This window comes from Bos indicus, chromosome 21, assembly GCF_029378745.1.
Source record: "Bos indicus isolate NIAB-ARS_2022 breed Sahiwal x Tharparkar chromosome 21, NIAB-ARS_B.indTharparkar_mat_pri_1.0, whole genome shotgun sequence".
Classification (NCBI taxonomy): domain Eukaryota; kingdom Metazoa; phylum Chordata; class Mammalia; order Artiodactyla; family Bovidae; genus Bos; species Bos indicus.
In genome coordinates, this window is record NC_091780.1 from 55,305,729 (window position 1) to 55,332,413 (window position 26,685).

Below are 26,685 nucleotides of genomic sequence, written 5' to 3' on the forward strand. Positions count from 1 at the left end.
TTTTCTCCTTTGCCTGTAGCTTCTCTTCTTTTCTCAGCTATTTGTAAGGCCTCCTCAGACAGCCATTTTTCTTTTTGCATTTCTTTTTCTTGGGGATGGTCTTGATCACTGCCTCCTGTACAATGTCACAAACCTCCGTCCATGGTTCTTGAGGCACTCTGTCAGATCTAATCCCTTGAATTTATTTGTCACTTGTACTGTATAATTGTAAGGGATTTGATTTAGGTCATACCTGAATGGTCTAGTGGTTTTCCCTACTTTCTTCAATTTCAGTCTGAATTTGGCAATAAGGAGTTCATGATCTGAGCCACAGTCAGGTCCTGGTCTTGTTTTTGCTGACTGAATAGAGCTTCTCCATCTTTGGCTGCAAAGAATATAATCAGTTTGATTTCTGTATTGACCATCTGGTGATGTCCATGTGTAGAGTCTTCTCTTATGTTGTTGGAAGAGGGTGTCTTGTTTGAAAGAGGGTGTTTTGTAAGTAAGTTCATCTGTATCATTTCTCTTTAGATTCCACATATAACGGATATCATATGAAATTTCCCCTCCTCTGACTTACTTCACTCGGCATGACACACTCTAGGTCCATCCATGTTGCTTCAGATGGCCGTATCTCATTCTTTTTAATGGCGGAGTAATATTCCCTTGTGTTTGTGTGCCACGTCTTCTTTATTCATTCCTGTCGACAGACATTTAGGTTGCTCCCATGTCTTGTCTGTCGTAAACAGTGCCACAGTGAACACTGGGGTGTGTGTGTGTTGGGGGCTATGCTTTTCTCGGGATATATGCCCAGGAGTGGGATTGCACAGTCATATGGCAACTCTATTTTTAGTGTTTTAAGGAACCTCCATACTGTTCTCCATAGTGGCTGTACCAGCTTACATTCCCACCAACAGGGCAGGAGGGTTCCTGTCTCTCCACACCCTCTCCAGCGTTCGTTGTTTGTGGATTTTTTGATGATTGCCATCCTGACTGGTGTGAGGTCGTATCTAATTATAGTTTTGGTTTGCGTCTCTCTGATAGCTGGTGGTGCTGGGCCTGTTGACCATCTGTGTGTCCTCTTTGCAGAAGTGTCTCTTGCGGTCTTCTGCCCGTTTTTTTGAGTGGGTTGTTTTTATTCTATTAAGTGTCATAAGCTGTTTGGAAATGTTGGAGACTAATCCCTTATCAGTCACATCATTTGAAAAATATTTCTCCCAATCTGTGGGTTGTTTTTTGTTTCCTTTGCTGTGCAAATGCTTTTTGAGTTTAAGTAGGTCCCATTTGTTTCTTTTTGCTTTTATTTCCACTATTCTGGGAGATAGATTAAAAAAGATGTGCTGTGACTTATGTCAGAGAGTGTTCTGCATATGTTTTCTTGTAAGAGTTTGATAGTGTCCAGTCTAACATTTAGGTCTTTAATTCATTTTGAGCTTATTTTTATGTATGGAATTAAGGAATGGTCTAACTTCTTTTTTTTTTAAACACGTGGCTGTCCAGTTTTCCCAGCACCATTTGCTGAAGAGACTGTCTTCCCAGCATTGTGTGGTCTTGCGTCCGTTGTCACAGATCACTGACTGTAGGTGCGTGGGCTTATTTCGGGTTTTCTATCTGCTCCATTGATCTGTATTTCTGTTGTTGTGCCACTACCGTCCTGTTTTGATGACTGAGCTTTGTAGTGTAGTGTGAAGTCAAGGAGCCTGATTCCTACAGCTCTGGCTTTCTTTTTCAAAACTGTTTTGGCTGTTCAGGGTATATTTGGCTATTTTGTGTCTCCATATCAATTTTGAGAATTTTTTGTTCTAGTTCTGTGAAAAATACCATTGGTAATTTGATAGGGATTGCATTGAATCTGTAGATCACCTTGGGTAGTATAGTCATTTGGACAATATCGATTCTTCCGATTCACAAACATGGTATATCTTTCCATCTGTTTATGTCTTCTTTGATTTCTTTCATCAGCATCTTATAGCAAAAGAGGAATACATGTCTTTTGTCTCCTTAGGTAAGTTTGTTCCTATGTATTTTATTCTTTTTTGATGCAATGATAAGTGGAATTGCTTCTTGAATTTTTTTTTGATCTTTCGTTGTTAGTGTATAGAAATGCAACTGACTTCTGTGTATTGATTTTGTTACCTGCAACTCTACCAAATTCATTTATGAGCTCTAGTAGTTTTCTGGTAACATCTTTATGATCTTCAGTGTAGAGTATAATGTCATCTGCAAACAGTGGCAGTTTAACTTCTTTTCTAATTTGGATTCCCTTTACTTTTTTTCTTCTCTGATTGCTGTAGCTAGGACTTCCAAAACTCTGTTAAATAAAAGTGGTCAGATTGGACATGGTTATCTTGTCACTTCCTCCATTTGCGTGTGACACCAGTGGTAGGTTTGTCATGTGTGGCCCTTTATTTTTAATACATGTGTTTTACTGAGGTAGCGTTGGCTGTGTTTCAGGTGCACAGCAAGGTGATTCAGCTACACAAATACACATGTATTCATGTAGTATTGGGGAATTATTTTCTACCATAGGTAACTGCAAGATACTGACTATAGTCCCAATGCTGTACAGTGAACCTTTTTTGCTTGTTGCGTATCTGTTTTTTAATTAGAAATCTGGCATTCTATTCATACTAAGTCAAGTAGTATCAAAATGTCATAATTTTTTTAGTTAGGCAAAAATAAGTTTTCTAAAATATATATTATACATATTTATATATATGTACACAAAAGCTTTTCTACTACACTTGATAAAGACTTGAGAAAGAACATCAAAAAAAAAAAGAGATGGAGAAATTGAAGTACATAAACTGAATGAAATGGGAGCACTGAGTATGAAATAGAAAAAGTGAAATGAACTAGATAAAAGTAAAAGATCATCACTTGTTTTTAAATATGACTGCTCATTAGAAATCTATCTGGACCTTTGGAGAAAAATTAACAATACTTGAGCATTTGTATTTTTCAAAAAATTCCAAGATAATTCTGATATGCGTCTGGATTTTCGAAAGTTATTTTAGGTTTTTCTATTAGATCCTAGTTTTGGTGATACAGAGTTCTGTTATTTTTCTCTTGCCAATCATGATACAATGGTATTAAGTGAGTAACAGTTCAGTTCAGTTCAGTCGCTCAGTTGTGTCCAACTCTTTGCAGCCCCATGGACTGCAGCACACCAGGCCTCCCGGTCCATTGCCAACTCCTGGAGTTTACTCAAACTCATGTCCATAGACTTGGTGATGCCATGCAACCATCTCATCCTCTGCCATCCCCTTCTCCTCCTGCCTTCAGTCCTTCCCAGCATCAGGGTCTTTTCCAATGAGTCAGTTCTTCGCATCAGGTGGCCAAAGTGTTGGAGCTTCAGCTTCAGCATCAGTCCTTCCAATAAATATTCAGGACTGGTTTCCTTTAGGATGGACTGGTTGGATCTCCTTGCAGTACAAGAGACTCTCAAGAGTTTTCTCCAACACCACAGTTCAAAAGCATCAATTCTTTGGTGCTCAGCTTTCTTTATAGTCCAGCTCTCACATCCATGCATAACTACTGGAAAAACCATAGCTTTAACTAGACAGACCTTTGTTGGCAGAGTAATGTCTCTGCTTTTTAATATGCTGTCTAGGTTGGTCATAACTTTTCTTCCAAGCAGCAAGCGTCTTTTAATTTCATGGCTGCAGTCACCATCTGCAGTGATTTTGGAGCCCCCCAAAATAATGTCTCTCATTGTTTCCATTGTTTCCCCATCTATTTGCCATGAAGTGATGGCACCGGATGCCATGATCTTAGGTTTATGAATGTTGAGTTTTAAGCCAGCTTTTTCACTCTCCTCTGACTTTCATCAAGAGGCTCCTTAGTTGTTCTTCGCTTTCTGTCATAAGGTTGGTGTCATCTGCATATCTGAGATTATTGATATTTCTCCCGGCTGTCTTGATTCCAGCTTATGCTTCATCCAGCCTAGCATTTCTCATGACATACTCTGCATATAAGTTAAATAAGCACAGTGACAATATACAGCCTTGACATACTCCTTTTCCTATTTGGAACCAGTCTGTTGTTCCGTGTCCAGTTCTAACTGTTGCTTCCTGACCTGCCTATAGGTTTCTCAAGAGGCAGGTCAGGTGGTTTGGTATTCCCATCTCTTGAAGAATTTTCCACAGTTTGTTGTAATCCACACAGTCAAAGGCTTTGGTGTAGTCAATAAAGCAGAAGTAGATGTTTTTCTGGAACGTTCTTGCTTTTTCGATGTCACCATAGTAAAAATGTTTATTGCTTTTCACAATCAATAGCCATAGGAAAAAAAAAGATAATTACAATTTCAAGCCATAATGAGAACATGATTAATTTAACAATATAAAATAATTACATACAATTTGTGGGGGTCAAGCAGGGTGATGCAGTAAGTAGAAGTGCAGACATACGCATGTTTTCATCCACCCAACCAGTCTGTGTCTCTGGTGCGTTTAATCCATTTACATTTAAGGTAATTATCAGTATGTATGATCCTAAAGCATCTGCCTATAATGTGGGAAACCCAGGTTCAATCCCTGGGTCAGGAAGATCTGGAGAAGGAAATGGCAACCCACTCCAGTATTCTTGCCTGGAAAATCCCATGGACAGAGGAGCCTGGTAGGCTATACAGTCCATGGGGTCACAAAGAGTAGGACACGACTGAGCAACTTTCTTAATTAAGAAAATTACCATTTTCTTAATTGTTTGGGGTTTATTTTCTGTAGGTCTTTTCCTTCTCTTGTGTTTCTTGCCTATAGAAGTTCCTTTAGCATATGTTGTAAAACTGGTTTGGTGGTGCTGAATTCTCTTAACTTTTGCTTGTCTGGAAAGCCTTTAATTTCTCCCATCAAATCTGAAGGAGAGTCTTGCTGAGTAGAGTATTCTTGGTTGTACATTTTTCCCCTTTATCACTTTATTCTTCTTTTTTTAATCATTTTATCATAGGTTAAAGTGAAAGTCACTCAGTTGTGTCCGACTCTTTGTGACCCCATGGACTATACAGTCCATGGAATTCTCCAGGCCAGAATACTGGAGTGGCTAGCCTTTCCCTTCTCCAGGGGATCTTCCCAACCCAGGCATGGAACCCAGGTCTCCTGCACTGCAGGCAGATTCTTTACCAGCTGAGCCACAAGGGATGCCCCCCTTCATCACTTTAAATATGTCATGGCATTCCCTTCTGGCTTGTAGAGTTTCTGTTGAGAAATCAGCTGACAGCCTGATGGGAGTTCGCTTTTATGTTGTCATTCTCCCCTTGTTGTTGTTAATATTTTATTTCTAATTTTTGTCAGTTTGATTACTATATGTGTTTGGTGTGTTCCTCCTTGGTTTTATCCTGCCTGGGACTCTGTGCTTCCTGGACATGGTTGACCATTTCCTTTCCCATGTTAGGGAAGTTTTCAGCTATTATTTCTTCAAATATTTTCCTCTGGTCCTTTCTCTCTTCCCTGGGACCCGTATAATGCAAATACTGTTGCGTTTAATGTTGTCCCAGAGGTCTCTTAGGCTGTCTTCATTTCTTTTCATTCTTTTTTCTATATTCTGTTCTGCAGCAGTGATTTCCACTATTCTGTCCTCCAGGTCATTTATTCATTCTTCTGCCTCAGTTATTCTGCTATTGATTCCTTCTAGTGTATTATTCATCTGTTTGTTTTTTCTTTAGTTCTTCTAGGTCTTTAGTAAACATTTCTTTCATCTTTCTCAATCTTTGCCTCCATTCTTTTTCCAAGATCCTCAATCATCTTCACTATCATTATTCTGAATCATTTTTCTGGAAGGTTGCCTATCTCCATTTCATTTAGTTGTTTTTCTGGGGTTTTATCTTGTCCCTGCATCGGGGACATAACTTTCTGCTTTTTCATTGTGATTAACTTTCTATAATATGGTTTTTGTTTTAGCCACTGTGAGACTGTGCTGCTGCTTGCTTCTTCTGTCTGCCCTCTGATGGAGGAGACTAAATGGCTTGTATAATCTTCCTGCTGGGAGGGACTGGTAGTGGGAAAACCTGGGTCTTGCTCTGGTCAGCTGGGCCTTGCTCAGTAAAGCTTTAATCCAGTTATCTGCTGATTGATGGGGTTGCACTCCCTCCCTGGTAGTTGTTTGGCCTGAGGCGACCCTGCCCTGGGGTCTACAGGCTCTATGGTAGGGTTAATGGTGAACTCTAAGAGCATTTTCACAAAGGGGGACCTTCCAGTGCCCCTGTACCTGTGGTGAGGCCCTGCCGACCGACCCCGCGCAGGAGGCCCTTCAAGACTGGACTCTCTGTTTCCCCCAGTCCTGTGGAACTTCTGTAATCAAATCCCCCTGGCCCTCAAGGCCAGATTCCCTGGTGATTCCCAGTCCCTTTGTTGGATCCCCAGGCTGGGAAGCCTGATTTCATAAACTTCACAACAGTAGGAGAACTTCCTTGATATTACTGTTCTCTAGTTTGTGGGTCAGCCACCCGATGGATGCGGGATTTGATTTTATCGTGACGGTGCCCCTCCTACCGTCTCTCTGTGGCTTCTTCTTTGTCTTTGGACTTGAGGTATCATTTTCTGGTGGGGTCCAGCATCCTCCTGTTGATGGTTGTTCAACAGCTAGTTGCAGTTTTGGTGCTCTCACAGGAGGAGATAAGCGCCGATCCTTTACTCCACCATCTTAACCTGGAAGCCTGAAAATTTTTTCATTTCTCTATTTACCATCCATATATTTTCTTGGAAGTATCCAAACCTTTTTTCCATTTTTTATTGAAAAAACTTTACTTTTTCACTATTGAGTTTTGAGTCATTTATGTATTTTGGATTTGTAAGTCCTTTATCAGATACATGACTTACAAATATTTTCTCCCTCAGTTCAGTTCAGTCGCTCAGTCATGTCCAACTCTTTGCAACCCCGTGAATCGCAGCACACCAGGCCTCCCTGTCCATCACCAACTCCTGGAGTTCACTCAGACTCATGTCCATCGAGTCAGTGATGCCATCCAGCTATCTCATTTTCTGTCGTCCCCTTCTGCTCCTGCCCTCAATCCCTCCCAGCATCAGAGTCTTTTCCAATGAGTCAACTCTTTGCATGAGGTGGCCGAAGTACTGGAGTTTCAGCTTTAGCATCATTCCTTCCAAAGAAATCCCAGGGCCGATCTCCTTCAGAATGGACTGGTTGGATCTCCTTGCAGTCCAAGGGACTCTCAAGAGTCTTCTCCAACACCACAGTTCAAAAGCATCAATTCTTCGGTGCTCAGCCTTCTTCACAGTCCAACTCTCACATCCATACATGACCACAGGAAAAACCATAGCCTTGACTAGACGGACCTTTGTTGGCAAAGTAATGTCTCTGCTTTTGAATATGCTATCTAGGTTGGTCATAAAGGAGTAAGCGTCTTTTAATTTCATGGCTGCAGTCACCATCTGCAGTGATTTTGGAGCCCAAAAAAACAAAGTCTGACACTGTTTCCACTATTTCCCCATCTATTTCCCACGGAGTGATGAGACCGGATGCCGTGATCATTGTTTTCTGAATGTTAAGCTTTAAGCCAACTTTTTCACTCTCCACTTTCACTTTCATCAAGAGTCTTTTTAGTTCCTTTTCACTTTCTGCCATAAGGGTGGTGTCATCTGCATATCTGAGGTTATTGATATTTCTCCCAGCAATCTTGATTCCAGTTTGTGTTTCTTCCAGTCCAGCATTTTTCATGTTGTACTCTGCATATAAGTTAAATAAGCAGGGTGATAATATACAGCCTTCACGTACTCCTTTTCCTATTTGGAACCAGTCTGTTGTTCCATGTCCAGTTCTAACTGTTGCTTCCTGACCTGCATACAGGTTTCCTCAAGAGGTAGGTCAGGTGGTCTGGTATTCCCATCTCTTTCAGAATTTTCCACAGTTTATTGTGATCCACACAGTCAAAGGCTTTGGCATAGTCAATAAAGCAGATGTTTTTCTGGAACTCTCTTGCTTTTTCCATGATCCAGCAGATGTTGGCAATTTGATCTCTGGTTCTTCTGCCTTTTCTAAAACCAGCTTGAACATCAGGAAGTTCACGGTTCACATATTGCTGAAGCCTGGCTTGGAGAATTTTGAGCATTACTTTACTAGCATGTGAGATGAGTGCAATTGTGCGGTAGTTTGAGCTTTCTTTGGCATTGCCTTTCTTTGGGATTGGAATGAAAACTGACCTTTTCCAGTCCTGTGGCCACTGGTGAGTTTTCCAAATTTGCTGGCATATTGAGTGCAGCACTTTCACAGCATCATCTTTCAGGATTTGAAATAGCTCAACTGGAATTCCATCACCTCCACTAGCTTTGTTCGTAGTGATGCTTTCTAAGGCCCACTTGACTTCACATTCCAGGATGTCTGGCTCTAGATGAGTGATCACACCATCGTGATTATCTGGGTCGTGTCTCTTCATTCTCTTAAGAGGCTTTCAAAGAGCAAAAGGTGTTGATTTTGATTAAGTCTAGTTTATCACTTTCTATGTATTTTGTGGTTCATGCTTCTGGCATTGTGACTGAGAAACCTTTGCATAACCCAGTGTCACAAAATTTTTCTATTTTCTTTTAGAAAACTTATAGTATTTAGTTTCAATTAGGTTCATAATCATTTCTAATTAATTTTTGTATGTGGTACAAGGTATAGATCAAGTTTTAATTTTTTGTATATGGATATTCAGTTGATCCAACATCTTGGTTATTTTTATGATTTATTTTTGTTTATTTATATTCCTGTTATCCTTGCCTCTTAAACATATTTATAAAGAGTATTTTAAATTTGGGGGAAAAGCAAGAGGAGGGTTCCTAGTGACCTAGTGGTTAGGATTCCAGAGCAAATAAACTGTGATGCAGTTGCAACAGAAGCCTTGGCCAATCTTTTGGAGAGTTCTGAAGCTAGAATGGCCCTTCCAGAGATGTCCCAAATTGAGGTTAGAGGGCTAGGCCATTGTACCTCTGCATCTATCAGAAATTGGTTCCTCAGGAGGGAACCATGGGCACGGTAGCTCCCTTTAGCCAAAAGTGCCAGTAACAGATAGTACTCTGAACAGCTGGCGTATGGAATGTCTCAGTCTTACTGGGGAGATCTGGGTGGCTAACTATACTACCCCCTCAGGCAGTTCTAAAACTTCTCCAGTGTTATCTGCTGTTGCTGTTTAGTCGCTCAGTCTTGTCCAGCTCTTTGTGACCCTCTGAAATGTAGCCCACCAGTCTCCTCTGTCCATGGGATTCTCCAGGCAAGAATGTTGGAGTGGGTTGCCTTTTCTTTGTTCAGGGGATCTCCTGACCCAGGGATTGAACCCACCTCTTCTGCATTAGCAGGCAGATTCCACGACTGAGCCACCTGGGAAGCCCATGTCTGTCTAGTCTGTTACACCTCTTTTACACCTCCCGGGTCTAATTACTTTGACCTGTGTGCACACATTCCCCTGGGGAGGTCAGCTGTTTTGTCTAGCATTGTGTATTGGAGAAGGGCCTAGTCTGTGTCAGTTCCAATGAGAGAGGGCAGAGAGTAGGAACACCCAGGTAGGGATTCCAGGCACACTGAATCAACACCGATCACGTCACTGGGCAAATCCTAGTCAGGATCCTTTGATGCGGTAATGGCCATGTAGTGGATTTTTTATCTTCATCATCAAGCTTGCCAAATTCTCTTACTAGTTCTAATAGTTTATGTCAGTTCTCTTGGACTCTCTGCAGGTAGTGATATTATCTGACAATAGTAAGTTTTGTTTCTTCCTTTTCAGTTATTTTTTTTTCCCCATATTGGCAAATCTTTAGTACAATATTGAATGACTTTAAAAGGAATTTCTTCTAATGTTTTGCTGTGAAATAGGTTGTTTGCTGTGGGATTTTGGTATATACCCTTTATCAGAATAAAAAGATTTCCTTCTAATCTTTGCTTTCTAAAACCATCAACAGATGTTTTATCAAATGCTTTTTCTGCATCTATTGAGGCAATCATGGTTTTTCTTTTTTAATCTTTAATATAGTTATTAAAGTTATTAACTTTAATAAGTTATATTCATATTAAATTTTTTTTTGAGATTGAAAAACATCAAAGTTAAACATTTGAGCCATTTAAAAATAGGCAGGTTCACTTTTTTTTTAATGTTCACAATGTTGTACAACCATCACCACTGTCTAATTCCAGAGTATTTCCATCTCATATTTTCTTACCTTTTAAACTTTTATTTCTGGGATTAACCCAGTGTGGTCATGGTATGTATACTTTTTTCAATACATTGCTGGATTTTCACAGAACCATTCTTTGTAGTTTTCATTGTAATGAAACTTTGACCCTGTATTGTTGGTTCTTCTCACAGCATCTCTGGAAGCTGATGGTGGAAGAGTCAGATTTACTGGGTCAGCTGAAGGTAATAGCTTAGCTCTTCTTTTAACTCTTAAAATGATGCTGGTGGTCAATGCCTTTATTCTACAGCCTCTTCTGAGGGCACTGGTTGCCTATCCCGACTTCTAGAGTGGCTTTTTATGTCCTCATCCAGGTGGGTGGGCAAACTCCATCTAACACTACAGATTTACTCTAGCACAAAGCTTCGGCTGTTTACTTTCTTGTGGCATAATTGTGTTTTTGTTGAATAAATAAGATCAAAGACATGCCAGTCACCCATTACCAAGTATGCTCCTTTAAAATGCCAAAACCCTATGTCCTTTTGTAAGCTGGAGTGAAACAGATGAAACTTGAAATTATATGCATAAATCTCTTAGGATAGTGAAGAGCTTCTGGCCTTGCTGGTTTACTGAATTAAAAATTGAAATTCTTTCTGCAGATCATTAAAGACTTTTACCTTCTGGGACGTGGAGAACTGTTTCAGGCCTTCATTGATACAGCTCAACACATGTTAAAAACACCACCCACTGCAGTAACTGAACATGGTAATCACCCTGGGGCCTGAGAATTACCAGCTTACTGAAGTCCCAGGGCTGTAGGGGATGGCTTAGCTTGCTGCTGAACCATTTAGACCTGGTCCACATTTAAAGTAGCCTGGTGAGTTAAGAGTGTTTCCAAAGATAGAAGGCTGCTCAGGTATGCTCACACTGTTGTCACTGGGAACAGCCTCAGCTCGTGACCCTTCCTGGAAGAGGCGGTACAAGCCTTCAAACAAATTGTTCAGTTCATCTCATCAGATTATAGCCATATATTTCTTTAAGTCTGTATTGAATTTGTGACAATATTGCTTCTGTTTTGTTTTTTTAGCCTGGAGGCATGTGGGATCTGAGCTCCCTTACTGGGGATCAAACCTGCATCCCCTGCATTGGAAGATAAAGTCTTAACCACTGGGCCACTGGGGAAGTCCCTGTAGCCATATATCTCTTAAGGGACATATTAGGACGTTTTGTTTTGGCTGAGCCATGCAGCATGCTGAAACTTAGTTCCTTGACCAAGGATTGATTGAACCCCTGGTCCCTTCATTGGGAATGCAGTCTTAACCACTGAACCACCCAGGAAGTCCCCATATTGGGACTTATTGCCCCTTGTTGTATTAGAACTGTTTAGGTTGTCAGTGATGGAAAATAACCTCGGTAGAAGAGGGGAATTTATTTGCTATTGTATCTGTAACTCCAGTGGGAAAGGGTATTTGTTGTTGTTTTAATCACTAAGTCATGTCTCTTTTGTGACCCCATGGACTGTAGCCCACCAGGTTCCTCTGTCCAAGGGATTTTCCAGGCAGGAATACTGGAGTGGGTTGCCATTTCCTTTTCTAGGGGATCTTCCTGACCCAGGGCTCAAACCAGTGTCTCCTGCATTGAAAGGCAGATTCTTTACCACCGGGCCAATGAGGAAGCCCATGGGGATGTAGCTGGGCCTAAGAACCAGGGACTGCCAGGATTCTCTCACTGCTAGGATTGTCTGTGCCTCTTGTGTTCTGATTGCCTTCCAGTCCCTTGTGGCCACATGGCCACCAGCAGCTCCCAGGAACATAGCTCACAGCGTCTGCTGGGGGAGTCAAACCTGGTCTCTCTGGTAGCAGGTTAAAGGATTCCAGGGAAGGGGTTTTGATTAATCCAACTAGATTGTACACCTGTCCCTGTATCAAAGAGGTCAGCCATGAAGATCTGTTTATTTGGGGACTTCCCTGCGGTCCAGTGGTTAAGATTCCATGCTTCCACTGCAGGGCTTACTGGTTTGATCCCTGGGGAACTAAAATCCCACATGGGTCACAGTGCAGCCAAAGAAAATGTCTCCTTCAATTAAGTGTTCACCCTTGACTGACAGGAAGGATAACCATTCCCATTTGAACTACATGAGAGTTGGGTAAGGCTGAGTGTCAAAAAAAGGTGTGGGAGAGGTAGGAGAGAAAACAGGGTTACCATTTTTCTAGCTCTATAAAACCGCAGATGTCCACTGTACTTACATAGGGCTTTCTAGGTTGCAGGTGTCAGAAAACTCAATTCAAATCCCATCCACTTCCAATTCAAATTCACTTAAGCAAAGGAAAAAAGAATTTATTGATTCTCATAATTGAAAAAGCCACAGGTATGATGGCTCTAGGCAGTTTGCTCCAAGGCTCACCTGACGCCTTCAGGGCTTGGTGCCATTCCATCTTTCGCCTCTGCCTTTTCTTCTGAAACAGGTCTCCTCTGTATGGTATAGCAAGATGGCCTGTAACCAAGTTCACATCTTACTGACTCCGTTTATCTCAAAAAAAAAAGAGCTGCCCTCTTTCAGAATCTGAATAGAACCTCTGGATTGGCCTGGCTTGGGTCATATTCCTATCCCTAAACAGCATAATGTAACAAGATAGCTCACCACTGGGTCACCAGCCCCCGCTGGAACTACATGGATTGTTCTGGGCCAGGGTGATTCCTCAGGGAAAACCAGGATGCTCTTATTAGCAAGAGGAGAAGGAACGCTTGCTAGTCAGCAAAAGCAGCTGCTATTAGAGCTGGGCGGGCTGGGGGAGAGATGGAAAGCCAGAGGAGCTGGGACGTGTGGCAGAGCCAGGCTTCCACTTGGCCCGTGTCCTCCTTCGCAGACGTGAATGTGGCCTTCCAGCAGTCGGCGCACAAGGTGCTGCTAGACGACGACAACCTGCTCCCTCTGCTGCACCTGACGATCGAGTATCACGGCAAGGAGCACAAAGGTCTGCCTTGCTTTCACGCGCCTTCTCTGCTCCTACCGGTCGTTGTCTCTTCTGCTTCCATCCACTTCTGCAGAAACCATATAATTTTGTACCTCAGAAATCACCTAATCCAGCGCCCTAATTTTACACAAAAGGGAAGTCAAGAGATGCTAAGAGACAGCCAGGCCATGGTTTTGTTTTCGTTATGCTGCTGGAATGGTCTGTTTATTTATAGCCGCCATTCTTTACGGCTGAAAAAAGAACCCCTGTGAAAGATCTCCTGCAAGAACCCCGCACGGGCGTCTCCTTGCCCCCTACAAGTCCTTTTGTGTGCCCTCTCTGCTTCTCACACTGCCGGCTCAAGCGAGCGCTCATCTCTCACCTTGTTGAAACTCTGGTTCTAGATGAGCAAAGTCATCTTCTCTGTTCTTAACAGATGCTCCTCAGGCAAGAGAAGGGCCTTCTCGGGAAACTTCTCCGCGGGAAGCCCCAGCATCCGGCTGGGCGGCCCTGGGTCTCTCCTACAAAGTGCAGTGGCCACTACACATTCTCTTCACCCCTGCTGTCCTGGAAAAGTGAGTATTTCTGAGTTTCTCACAGGTAATGATTATCCAACTTAATTCCACGGAAGAAAGTATCAGGAGTAGAACTGGTGGGAGCGAGAGAGCCAGCCGACGCTTTAACAGTCTGTAAATCAGGGGCTGTGAACTCGGATGCCTTCAGGGGCCGGAGACAACACTAGAAAGTGAGGCTGTACGTGTGAGACGGCAGTGAATGCTGCAATGACTGGGAGGGTCAAACCCTTAAAACCTTTTTTTTTTTAATTGCAAAGTAAGGAGCAATTTGGGCTTCCCAGGCAGTGCAGTGATAAAAGAATCCACCTGCCAAAGCAGGAGACATGGGTTCATTCCTGGGTCAGGAAGATCCCCTGGATGAGGAAATGGCAACCAACTCCAGTATTCTTGCCAGGGAAATCCCATAAACGGAGGAGCCTGGCTGGCAACAGCCCACGGGGTCGCAAAGAGCACGCACACAAGGAGCAATTTACAGGCTGCCAGTGTGTGGCCTCTCCTCCTCCCCATGCCTGTACGCAAGCCTCAACTTCTGGGGGCAGAGCAGCTTAGGGTACGAGACACTATAGACATACACTGCAAAGACAGAGCTGGTTCAGGGAGAAGACACAGAGCCACAGCCCGCCCAGGTGAGCTGCCCGGACTCTGCTGAGAGCACCTGTAGGTCCCAGTCCACTTTTCTCCTCACTTCATAGGCTCCTAACACCCTTGAAGAAATCAAGCTCAGAAGTATTTTCTTAAACATTTTATTATGAAAATTCCCGAATGTAAACAAAAGTATGGACTGTAACAAACTCCCACAGACACAGCGTCTATCTCCAGTAACCAGCCATGTCATGCTGTTTGATTCATCTCCTCTTTTTGGCCAGAGCCTTCTAAAGCAAATCCCAGTCATCATTTCACTCCACCACTATGCAATTCAAAAAAGGAACATTTTTTAACATAACTACAATGCCATTATCACACCCAGTAAAAGTAAAAATAGTTCCATATTGAAGTTTCCCTTCTTACCTAAAACTTGTCTATGGTTGGGTTTGTTCAAATCAGAATCCAAACAAGGTGTATATACTATTTTCAGTACATTGTTCCATTAGAAATAAAAACGTTTTAAAGCCAGATGGAATCAGGTTCTTACGCAAGCCTCCCTGAGAATCGGTAAGAATAGGTAAATAAGCCTATTTCCACCAGGAACTGGCTGCTCTTCCCATGCATCTTCTCAAGACAGGACTCAGCGTCAGGCAGCTGCTTTGAGCTCAGTGAGGGGAGCCTTGACTTTTTAACTGGAGTGGAGCTGGCTTACAGTGTGCTTTGAGCTCAGTGAGGGGAGCCTCGACTTTTTAACTGGAGTGGAGCTGGCTTACAGTGTGCTTTGAGCTCAGTGAGGGGAGCCTCGACTTTTTAACTGGAGTGGAGCTGGCTTACAGTGTGCTTTGAGCTCAGTGAGGGGAGCCTCGACTTTTTAACTGGAGTGGAGCTGGCTTACAGTGTGCTTTGAGCTCAGTGAGGGGAGCCTCGACTTTTTAACTGGAGTGGAGCTGGCTTACAGTGTGCTTTGAGCTCAGTGAGGGGAGCCTTGACTTTTTAACTGGAGTGGAGCTGGCTTACAGTGTGCTTTGAGCTCAGTGAGGGGAGCCTTGACTTTTTAACTGGAGTGGAGTGGCTTACAGTGTGCTTCGAGCTCAGTGAGGGGAGCCTTGACTTTTTAACTGGAGTGGAGCTGGCTTACAGTGTGCTTCGAGCTCAGTGAGGGGAGCCTTGACTTTTTAACTGGAGTGGAGCTGGCTTACAGTGTGCTTCGAGCTCAGTGAGGGGAGCCTTGCCTTTTTAACTGGAGTGGAGCTGGCTTACAGTGTGCTTCGAGCTCAGTGAGGGGAGCCTTGACTTTTTAACTGGAGTGGAGCTGGCTTACAGTGTGCTTTGAGCTCAGTGAGGGGAGCCTTGACTTTTTAACTGGAGTGGAGCTGGCTTACAGTGTGCTTCGAGCTCGGTGAGGGGAGCCTTGACTTTTTAACTGGAGTGGAGCTGGCTTACAGTGTGCTTTGAGCTCAGTGAGGGGAGCCTCGACTTTTTAACTGGAGTGGAGCTGGCTTACAGTGTGCTTCGAGCTCGGTGAGGGGAGCCTTGACTTTTTAACTGGAGTGGAGCTGGCTTACAGTGTGCTTCGAGCTCAGTGAGGGGAGCCTTGCCTTTTTAACTGGAGTGGAGCTGGCTTACAGTGTGCTTTGAGCTCAGTGAGGGGAGCCTCGACTTTTTAACTGGAGTGGAGCTGGCTTACAGTGTGCTTTGAGCTCAGTGAGGGGAGCCTTGCCTTTTTAACTGGAGTGGAGTTGGCTTACAGTGTGCTTTGAGCTCGGTGAGGGGAGCCTTGACTTTCTAACTGGAGTGGAGCTGGCTTACAGTGTGCTTCGAGCTCAGTGAGGGGAGCCTTGACTTTTTAACTGGAGTGGAGCTGGCTTACAGTGTGCTTTGAGCTCAGTGAGGGGAGCCTTGACTTTCTAACTGGAGTGGAGCTGGCTTACAGTGTGCTTCGAGCTCAGTGAGGGGAGCCTTGACTTTTTAACTGGAGTGGAGCTGGCTTACAGTGTGCTTTGAGCTCGGTGAGGGGAGCCTTGCCTTTTTAACTGGAGTGGAGCTGGCTTACAGTGTGCTTTGAGCTCGGTGAGGGGAGCCTTGACTTTTTAACTGGAGTGGAGCTGGCTTACAGTGTGCTTCGAGCTCAGTGAGGGGAGCCTTGACTTTCTAACTGGAGTGGAGCTGGCTTACAGTGTGCTTCGAGCTCAGTGAGGGGAGCCTTGACTTTTAACTGGAGTGGAGCTGGCTTACAGTGTGCTTCGAGCTCAGTGAGGGGAGCCTTGACTTTCTAACTGGAGTGGAGCTGGCTTACAGTGTGCTTCGAGCTCAGTGAGGGGAGCCTTGACTTTTAACTGGAGTGGAGCTGGCTTACAGTGTGCTTTGAGCTCAGTGAGGGAGCCTTGACTTTTAACTGGAGTGGAGCTGGCTTACAGTGTGCTTCGAGCTCAGTGAGGGGAGCCTTGACTTTCTAACTGGAGTGGAGCTGGCTTACAGTGTGCTTTGAGCTCAGTGAGGGAGCCTTGACTTTCTAACTGGAGTGGAGTGGCTTACAGTGTGCTTCGAGCTCAGTGAGGGGAGCCTTGACTTTTTAACTGGAGTGGAGCTGGCTTACAGTGTGCTTCGAGCTCAGTGAGGGGAGCCTTGACTTTTAACTGGAGTGGAGCTGGCTTACAGTGTGCTTCGAGCTCAGTGAGGGGAGCCTTGACTTTTTAACTGGAGTGGAGCTGGCTTACAGTGTGCTTCGAGCTCAGTGAGGGGAGTCTTGGCTTTCTAACTGGAGTGGGGCTGGCTTACAGTGTGCTTCGAGCTCAGTGAGGGGAGCCTCGACTTTTTAACTGGAGTGGAGCTGGCTTACAGTGTGCTTCGAGCTCAGTGAGGGGAGTCTTGGCTTTCTAACTGGAGTGGGGCTGGCTTACAGTGTGCTTCGAGCTCAGTGAGGGGAGCCTTGACTTTCTAACTGGAGTGGAGCTGGCTTACAGTGTGCTTTGAGCTCAGTGAGGGAGCCTTGACTTTCTAACTGGAGTGGAGTGGCTTACAGTGTGCTTCGAGCTCAGTGAGGGGAGCCTTGACTTTTTAACTGGAGTGGAGCTGGCTTACAGTGTGCTTCGAGCTCAGTGAGGGGAGCCTTGACTTTTAACTGGAGTGGAGCTGGCTTACAGTGTGCTTTGAGCTCAGTGAGGGGAGCCTTGACTTTTTAACTGGAGTGGAGCTGGCTTACAGTGTGCTTCGAGCTCAGTGAGGGGAGTCTTGGCTTTCTAACTGGAGTGGGGCTGGCTTACAGTGTGCTTCGAGCTCAGTGAGGGGAGCCTCGACTTTTTAACTGGAGTGGAGCTGGCTTACAGTGTGCTTCGAGCTCAGTGAGGGGAGTCTTGGCTTTCTAACTGGAGTGGGGCTGGCTTACAGTGTGCTTCGAGCTCAGTGAGGGGAGCCTTGACTTTTAACTGGAGTGGAGCTGGCTTACAGTGTGCTTTGAGCTCAGTGAGGGGAGCCTTGACTTTTTAACTGGAGTGGAGCTGGCTTACAGTGTGCTTTGAGCTCGGTGAGGGGAGCCTTGACTTTTAACTGGAGTGGAGTGGCTTACAGTGTGCTTCGAGCTCAGTGAGGGGAGCCTTGACTTTTTAACTGGAGTGGAGCTGGCTTACAGTGTGCTTCGAGCTCAGTGAGGGGAGCCTTGACTTTCTAACTGGAGTGGAGTTGGCTTACAGTGTGCTTTGAGCTCGGTGAGGGGAGCCTTGACTTTCTAACTGGAGTGGAGCTGGCTTACAGTGTGCTTCGAGCTCAGTGAGGGGAGCCTTGACTTTCTAACTGGAGTGGAGTTGGCTTACAGTGTGCTTTGAGCTCGGTGAGGGGAGCCTTGACTTTCTAACTGGAGTGGAGCTGGCTTACAGTGTGCTTCGAGCTCAGTGAGGGGAGCCTTGACTTTCTAACTGGAGTGGAGCTGGCTTACAGTGTTGTTAGTGTCAGGTGTGCGGCAGTGACTCATATTTTTCGTATTCTTGTCCAGTACAGGCTTTTAAAATACTGAATAGTTCCCTGTACTATACAGCAGGACCTTGTCTGTTTTGTATACAGCAGTGAGCATCTGTTAATCCTACCCTCCTCATTTATTCCCCCCTCCCCAGGGGGCCCTTAATTTTCTCTCTCTCCTGGTCTTCAGGGAGAATCACAGTAACCAAAATCCTTGGTTCCCAGCACATTCTTATTGGTCCACGCAAGGCCCTCCTCCCCTCCTTCTTACACACAACATAAAACCACTTCTAGAAGAAAACCTACTGCACTGACCCTAACGTCTGTCTACCTGTGTGGACCTTCTCAGCCCTGCTCCCTTGCCTCCCTCAGCCCTAAGTGACCACTATCCTAAACGCAATGTTTTCTATCGTGTTTATAGTTTTATAACATCTAAATATGTTCCCCCAAAGTACATTTTTTCTACTTAATTGGTTTTAAGCATTACCAAAAAGATATCAGGTTATATGTAGTCTGTGAATAAAAAAGGGAAACTGAAAAATCCTATCACTTGGGAGTCATTTTCTAATGTACAGCTAAAGTTTTTTTCATTTTGATGGCTGTGCAATTTTCCATCATAGAAATAAACCAGTTTCCCTGATCACGTTTCTAGCCATTCTGATGTCCTTCTTGCCTTCTGGGGACAGGTGGGTGGCATAGAGTCCTAGGGTCTGTCACGTGGGCGGAGGTGGGGGGGGGGGGGGTGACGTTTTATCTTGAATGGTCTGGTGTTCCCGTCCAGGTACAACGTCGTTTTCAAGTACTTGCTGAGTGTGCGCCGGGTGCAAGCCGAGCTGCAGCACTGCTGGGCCCTACAGATGCAGCGCAAGCACCTCAAGTCCAACCAGAGCGACGCAGTCAAGTGGCGCCTCAGAAACCGCATGGCATTCTTGGTGGATAACCTGCAGTACTACCTCCAGGTCTGCACTGTGGGATAAGAAAGGGGTAGGAAAAAAACCCAGGTTGGCAGGAGTCGCTGAAGAAGAATCCTGCACTTGGTGAAAAACTGGGGTCTGAAAATCCGTGGATTATATCACTAGGGCTGTTTCTTGGGGGGCATTTTAGAGGAAAGTAGAAATAAGGACCTTGACTCCTCATTCTCCTTCATCCACTCAACAGTCATGCTGTACATGCCTGTTGAACCTAGTTTGCTGTAACTTCTGGGATCCCACAGGACTTAACCAAGTCAATCAGTGGAGGGAATGAGGGATAGGAGGGATCTGCCAAGACACTGGAGGTTGGTAGGGACAAAGAATTTCTATTTCATCGCTCAGGCACCTTAATGTCCTTGAGTCCTTAGACTGAGCAGGGTACTAAAATGATTTGTGTAACTGTCTTAAGGTAGATGTGCTGGAGTCTCAGTTCTCACAGCTGCTTCATCAAATCAATTCGACCCGAGACTTTGAAAGCATCCGATTGGCTCACGACCACTTCCTGAGCAATCTGCTGGCCCAATCCTTTATCTTGTTGAAACCTGTAAGTAGAGCTGGCTGCTTCTAGCCTGATCACTTAGACACTTTGACTTGCCAGGATAGGGGGAACTGTCATTCAGCAGCTTTGTGGTCTCTGTCTAAACATTTTTAACAGTTTACAATGGACAAAAACTAAGAGGGAATACTAAAAAGGAACTTAAAATGTCTTTGAATTTCTGAAATATTATACCATAGGACCTGGTGAGCAGCTATAGCTAATATATGCTTACCCCTCAGAAGGAAAGATTTTTGTTTCTTGTGGCATGTGGGCTCTTAGTTCCCCAACCAGAGATCAAACCTGTGCCCTCACTGTGGTGGAAGTGCAAAGTCCTAACCACTGGCCTGCCAGGGAAGTCCCAAGACCAAGAAGAATTTAAAGAAATTTTTAAAAAGCTTTTATGACACCATAGAAAGACTAATGAAAAGCACATAGAGTTTACTTTCTTAGCAACCTTTTGGATCAGGATGGACCAGTTTGGAACTTGTTTTCAGACAGCTAGAGTAGTGTTGTCTCTTACGTATGTGTGTGTGTGCCTGTGTACATACATGTATCGTGTACCTCCCTTAGGGAGGTTATCCTCAACCTTGGCTCCACATGAGAATCTGGGAGCTTTTTAAAAAAAATCTAGGCCCCAGAGCACTTACATTAGTAGAACCCAGGTTCCAGTTGGCACCAGTCTTAGAAAGCGCACAAGCTGATTCCAGTTCAAGGATAAAAAAGGCAAAATGATTAAAAGGACCCCTAGTAGGGTTTTGTTTTCCTAGTACTTTCTGATAGAATAGTTATGCCTTATCTCTGACGGGAGCTAATCGGTCTTCCTCAGTCACACTCTTTTGTTTTGGTATTTGGGGCCATTTTTAAAGGAGAGTGAGCTCTATAGATGCCACTCTAGAGGGTTCTGTGAACTGGAAACCACCGAGAACCACTGTGACAGGGAGACTGTCCTTAGGTGGTATGAGCGTCCTTGGGGAAAAGCAGAGTATCAGAGCAGGTGATCATCAGCAAATATTTATTGAGTGCTTACTGTATGCAAGGCACTGGGGATACAAAGAGGTATACGTCGTGGCTCTGCCCTTAAGGAGCTCACAATCTAGTTGGAGAAACAGGACTTACATACATCACAGATCAGTAACAACACGGGGGCCTGAACAAACGCCAAGTGAACAGTACACATAATACAGAGAGGGAAGCAAGGGGTTGCTCAAGGCTGCAGTGGGGAAGGGGGCGCCGCGGGGACGGGTACAAGCAGAGTGCCCCAGGCACGGGAGCAGCACTCAAAGCGAAGCTCAGCCTGGCGCACACTTGTGGGTCCGAGAGACGACGGCGGATTTATTGTGGCGCAGGTGAGGTTTCGTGCAGGGTCTTTGCCCACAAGGTGGGAACAGGTTAGCTCTTATTGTCCCGAATCTTTCACAGATGTGTCTCCCTTTTTCTCCTAATGCCAACTGTTTCCTGGGTAGGTGTTTCACTGCCTGAATGAAATCTTAGATCTCTGCCACAGCTTCTGCTCACTGGTCAGTCAGAACCTGGGCCCACTGGATGAGCGTGGGGCTGCCCAGCTCAGCATCCTGGTAAAGGTGAGTCAGCCTGGCCGCTGGCCGGGTGCAGCCCCGTCCAAGGGACACAGGTGGTTCTGCACGTGGGGGATCACGGTCTTTTCCCCAGTACACACACACACAAATAACAAGATACAAAGGTAAAAAATGTTCTATCAGTTTTTGAAGCAGGTATGTATGTGCTGCTTTGGTGTTCAAATGCAGTTAAGCCCCAAATGGTTTATGAAGCCACCAGATACACACTGGTTTTGTTCCTGCTTTCTAACATTCAACCTCCTTACTTCCTTGAACTAAACCCCCTATTTCACCAAGATTATAATTATCTGCCTGTAGCACAGGCAGGTCTATGTTATCTGAAAACACAGGTTCTCGCCAGCCCAGTACACAGCAGAATATACTCATTTAAAGCTGGCTGCTAAATTCCTACTGAGAATGAGAGTACTTTCATAGGAAATTCTGTGTTCTGTGGACTCAGTACAAAGAATTCATTTTTGGAGTCAAGAAATGGGACTGTCGGCAGGCCAGTTAGTGCTGTAGGATTTTCAGGAAGACTTTTCCAACGCATCCCCTTTGCCCCCTTCATCCACATGGGCTGGTAGATCTAAGAGGAGTGACACAGCTTGAGCCCTTCTCTCTGCAGGGTTTTAGCCGTCAGTCTTCACTCCTGTTCAAGATTCTCTCCAGTGTTCGCAATCATCAGATCAATTCGGATTTGGCTCAGCTACTCTTACGACTAGATTATAACAAATATTACACCCAGGCTGGTGGCACTCTGGGCAGGTAAGAACAACCGCCTCTGGGGCACTCAGTGGATTGTGTGTGGCTTTTTAACAAATTGTAGAATTCCAGAGTTGGAAAGAGACTTTAGCCATTATCTAGTCCAAAGAAAGAAAGCAAGGCTTGGAGAAGAAAGAAAGCAAGGCTTGGAGAAGAAAAAGGCTGTGTCTGATCATCAGCAAAGATTATTTTCCAGTAGAAGTTTAAGTAAATACTTAAATTCCTGACACTGAGATGGACTTTAAATTCTTGGCTAAGTTGTGCACTGCTGTGCTGGGAGGCAGCATGGCTGCAGTTCCCAGTTCTGACGTGAGCCAGCTGCTCAGCCTTAATGCCCCTTACCCCTAGCCTCCTTGACCCTCAGAGCTTTTGCTTCTGAAAGGAGGGAACCACTGCTTCACACTCTGAACTTTTAAAAAATCATAGTGATAAAAAAAATCTAATAGATTCAGTGGTAGGTGGCTTCTCCAATGTCTGTCTCATTCAAAAAAGCACTTGCAGATTCCCCCTAAGTGATTTTAGCAAAAAGAGTTTTGAGATTGTCTAGATCACAGATTGCCCCAATTCGTACTTTTTTGAAGAAAATCTCGGGAATGCATGATATATTGATGCAGCTTTTCTTTCTGTAGTTTCGGGATGTGAGAATTTCTGGTCCACAACCTGAAATAATCCCACTGCATTGTGACAGAAGATTCAAAACAAACATCCCCTTTCTCTCGCCGGCCTCCGTACATCTGCAGCTACTGGAAAAGCTCTGACTTCTCTCCTAGAAGCCATTACTGAACATCCACGGGTGCAAGTCCTTCCCCTGGTTCCTGTGTGGGAGGGGCCTCTGCCCCACCCCCGAGGAGTTCTCAACTCACCACGGAGGACTTGTAGCTTCGGCCCACCGCTGACCAGGCAAGGTCTGTTACGTTGGGAACGTTCGTTGGAGGTTACCTACTACATGCCTGGGTACTGTTCAAGCTTCGAAAGACAGCAGTAAGTTACACAGCTCAGAACATTATATGGCTCATGTGAAAAAGGAATTATAAATAGGTCAAATACTGGATGTTACCACCGAGCAAGAAAAACACCAGGTAAGCTAGGTTTCCCCACAGACCTCCTTTCCTCTTTCAGAAATTGAAATGGAGTCTCCCATCCTTAAGGGTCTTCAGCTGTGACTCTGAAGAATTCTACCAGTAACTTCCAGTTATTTCAGACTGTTAAGAACGTAATTCTGCTGCTGACAATGTATTTTTTTAACAAAGGAAAAAGGGTCCTTAAGGAAAAAAAAATATTAAGATTTCGAATACTGAAAGATGCAGGTCTGATTATCCCTTATTAGAAGAACCACAGGAGTAATATGCCCAGCCATCACTGATAACCATCAATCTTCATATCAGTATGAGCCAAAATAAATATGCATTGGACAACTGCCTCCAAACTGAAAGATAATTCTGGCTTCAGTGTGTAGCCACTCAATCTGGCCCTTGTCCATCCCTACATCTTCTACCACATATAGACGTTTATTCCCTGAAACTGTCAGCTAAAGATGACCCTTCCACTGCTGCCTCTGGAGCACAGGTTAGCATACTATGGCCAGCCTGTTTTTGTAAATAAAGTTTTATCGGCACACAGCCACGTTCATTTGCTTACCTATTGTCTACGGTTGCTCTCATGCCATCATAGCAAAGGTGAGTAGTAGTGACACGCCAAATGGCCCACAAAGCCTAAAATATTTACCGTTTGCAGGGGGAAAAGAAGGTGTTAGAGATTTAAGCCTTGATTTAGAGAATGAGAAGACATTTAACAGGGATGATGCTAGAAGTAGAAAAGGAACAGCTTCCGACTGTGACAGTAATAAAATTCTGACCTCTGACTAGAGCTGCTAACATTTTTAAGTGTTACCACTGTTTCTCATGTTTATCCTTGCAGCAAGTCATCAAGTTTACAGGCACCAGCCATTCACAACAACTGGTCCTTTTTAGCTTTGAGAGTATAGCACCCACAAGTCAGCTGTAAGTAAATTCAACTCTAAAGAGATTTCTTTTTCACTGCCAGAAAACTAAGATATGTGCCCAATCCAACTCAGCTTTTGGGACAACTATAATCTGCGCCTATTATAAAATCAGATTTTGGGAAGTACTGAATTTTAGACAACCCAGATTAATCTTCTGACAGTGATACCACAGAAAACTATAAAAAATTCACTGTCTTATCTTGACCCACTGTCCTACAGCAAACAAGTCCACTTGAAAACAGCAGTTACTGTGTTTGTCTTGCTATTTGTTCTGAGATTAAGCTCAAAGAAATGGATGAAGAAATCCCAGTTACTACAACCAAAGAGATTCAACATTTATTTTATCATAAAAGTCCAGCAAATAAAACTATATACAAGATCCATGCAAGGAATCCAGTTACACACAAGACACATTTAAAACCTGGTTAAAACACAATCGTCACAACAGCAGGGAATAAAACCGGTAAGACCAAGTATCCTTAGTGAGAAACATAATCGTGTTTATATTTTGGATGCTGCTTGAATCCAATCCTCTCCCCAACAATGAGGCACTGGATCACCCACTCTTGTGACACCACAGGGAGCTGCAACGCTTCAGCACACTTCAGCACCGAGGCTGGGCATGAGGGGTCCGTCACCACCACGTCAAACACCCCTAAAGCAATATCTGCAGGGGAAGGTGGATGAGGAAAGGAGACTCAATTTAGCCCTCCAGTAAAAAAACAGGTAAGCCTTCTCACCAGTATATCCCACTATGCCCAAATTAAATCCCTTCAAGTCAAACACGGTGCCACTGATCACAAGCACAGTGGAAAGCTGTGCTCACTGCATGCTGGCCTTCTGTTCAGCAAGTACACAGTGGACACCAAGAGGAGCACCAACAGCCCAGTGCTTCACTCGCGGTGGCTCACCTCGTGAAAGCACTATTTTTCTTCTCTTGGACTGACTGACTTTGTGTGTTTCTGTCAGGCCTGAGACTTAGAGCACCAGGCCTCAGAGCTACAGACATCCTTGGCTCAATAACAACACACACTTTCCAGGTACCTTTGTTATGGGCACTTGAATGGTGCTGCTTCACAGAGGCTGCCCCCCCAGTCATGAGGATCTCGGACCAAAGCTCCAGGAAATTCTGCTGTTGGTCTGATACCAAGAGTACCTTCAGATTCTGGAAAGGGTTTTCACGGGGTTGCCTATGGAGGAGTCGGAGAAACAGCATGATAAATAATACCCAACAACAGCCTTTCTGCAGAGAGACTCGGGTACATGTGAATGCTTTCAAAAGCCCTGCTGAGGGTGTCACCCCCTTCCCTCTTTCTTTGAATGATGTGTCTTCTCTGGGATCCTGACCTTCTAATCTACCCCTTCTGATTTCCAGATTTATCCTGAGCCCCAAAAATCAGTCAAATCACGTTCCTGGGTCTATATTTTTAAGCTTAAAACTTAGTCCCCTCACCGGACAAGTTGAGAATATTGAATCTACATGAAAATCTCACATGTTTTTAAAAAGGTCCCTAACCATATACTCTAGGAAAACAAACTAAATTACAAAAATAATCTCAAACCCAAATTCTGTCATGTATCCTATGATTGTTCCAGTTTCTAGAAATACTTACTTTCCCACAGATTCTTCCCCTCTGGAAGCTTGCTATCTTCCTGTCTGCTGTTCTAGACAGGCTCACAACTACTCACCAATCCAGAATCCTTTGCTCCTCAAGGCTGTACCCAGCTGGCAGCAGGTAATTGCGGTAATTCTGGAGCTGGTTGGCATGGCAGCTGTCATGGACCCAAACATGAGACACACAAGGAATCCCACTGGCAAGGCACAGGAAGTACTTCCGGGTTCGACAATGCTGATCCGCAATTAGGAGACACTGGTAGGCTGTGTTACACTGGAAGAAAAGGCATAAAACCAGTGGGTCTGGTGATGACTATGGAAAGCTGCTTAACAGCTTCCTTAATGAGTCACAGAAAACAGTTGAACACCTCCCGATACTATCCAAAATGTGACTGAGTCTATTCTACCCAAGCAGCTTCCTGCCTCACCTGCAGCTTTCTGGGGGTCTAAGTCCTCAAGGGACAACCACACCCCATATATTTAGCCAGTACCATGAAAAAGATTTCTGTTAAACACAAATTTTCATCTGCTTTTGTCCCAGCAACAGAACCAATGCTATTAAATGTAACCCAAGATTCTGACTTCTCTTCCTTGTACACAGTAAAAGTTCTATTTTATGCAACATTTTGGCAGTGTCTCAGTTCCCCAAATCTCTACCATCCAGCCGCTGCTCAGTCCAGCAAGTGGACTTGCATTACTGCCTCCCCTGGGAAGCTACACAAAGGAACGCCTTACCTGGGCTTCATTGAAGTCTTCGAGAATGTAGCCAGCTCCTGCTCGAAGCTGGCATTCTGTGTACTGCTTGTTGAAAGGAGGAATTTCTAAATATTCTATTAAAAAACATAACCAAGATGATAATCACTACCAGTTGGTTCATTTGCTACTTTGCTTCTTACTGTCCTCGTTCTTACTTCCCAGTTACTTCCACAATACTGTATCCCCAAAACAGGTAAAGGGCTTCCCCGTGGGCCAGAAAGACCTGTCACGAGGCCTATGAAATGCTGCTCAAAAAAGGGACAGGAGCAGGAAGGGTGGGGAAGATGAGAAATGGAGGCAGGTCCTAGACCTGAGAACAGCAAAGGTCT

At 44.4% G+C, this 26,685-nt stretch overlaps 2 protein-coding genes across 10 annotated transcripts in view; one reads left to right on the top strand and one right to left on the bottom strand.

Moving 5' to 3' along the window:
* TUBGCP4 (tubulin gamma complex component 4) overlaps positions 1-23,602 on the top strand; it is a 44,988-nt gene extending 21,386 nt beyond the window's left edge. Inside the window, exons 10-18 of the mRNA XM_019983412.2 lie at positions 10,268-10,318; positions 10,733-10,838; positions 12,941-13,048; positions 13,464-13,602; positions 18,920-19,097; positions 19,519-19,653; positions 21,111-21,227; positions 21,847-21,986; positions 22,613-23,602. Of these exons, the coding sequence (XP_019838971.1) occupies positions 10,268-10,318; positions 10,733-10,838; positions 12,941-13,048; positions 13,464-13,602; positions 18,920-19,097; positions 19,519-19,653; positions 21,111-21,227; positions 21,847-21,986; positions 22,613-22,625 (987 nt within the window). The 3' untranslated portion in view covers positions 22,626-23,602. The remainder of the gene's footprint in view (positions 1-10,267; positions 10,319-10,732; positions 10,839-12,940; positions 13,049-13,463; positions 13,603-18,919; positions 19,098-19,518; positions 19,654-21,110; positions 21,228-21,846; positions 21,987-22,612) is intronic.
* The window catches only part of TP53BP1 (tumor protein p53 binding protein 1), a 93,996-nt gene continuing 87,953 nt past the window's right edge, over positions 20,643-26,685 (bottom strand). For 8 of the 9 annotated variants that reach the window (XM_070775519.1, XM_070775518.1, XM_019983411.2 and 5 more), the window contains 4 exons: positions 26,336-26,430; positions 25,675-25,874; positions 25,030-25,175; positions 20,643-24,652 (listed from right to left, as the gene is read on the bottom strand). In XM_070775519.1, the coding sequence (XP_070631620.1) occupies positions 24,465-24,652; positions 25,030-25,175; positions 25,675-25,874; positions 26,336-26,430 (629 nt within the window). In that variant the 3' untranslated portion in view covers positions 20,643-24,464. The remainder of the gene's footprint in view (positions 24,653-25,029; positions 25,176-25,674; positions 25,875-26,335; positions 26,431-26,685) is intronic. The other variant, XM_070775522.1, reaches the window with a different exon arrangement.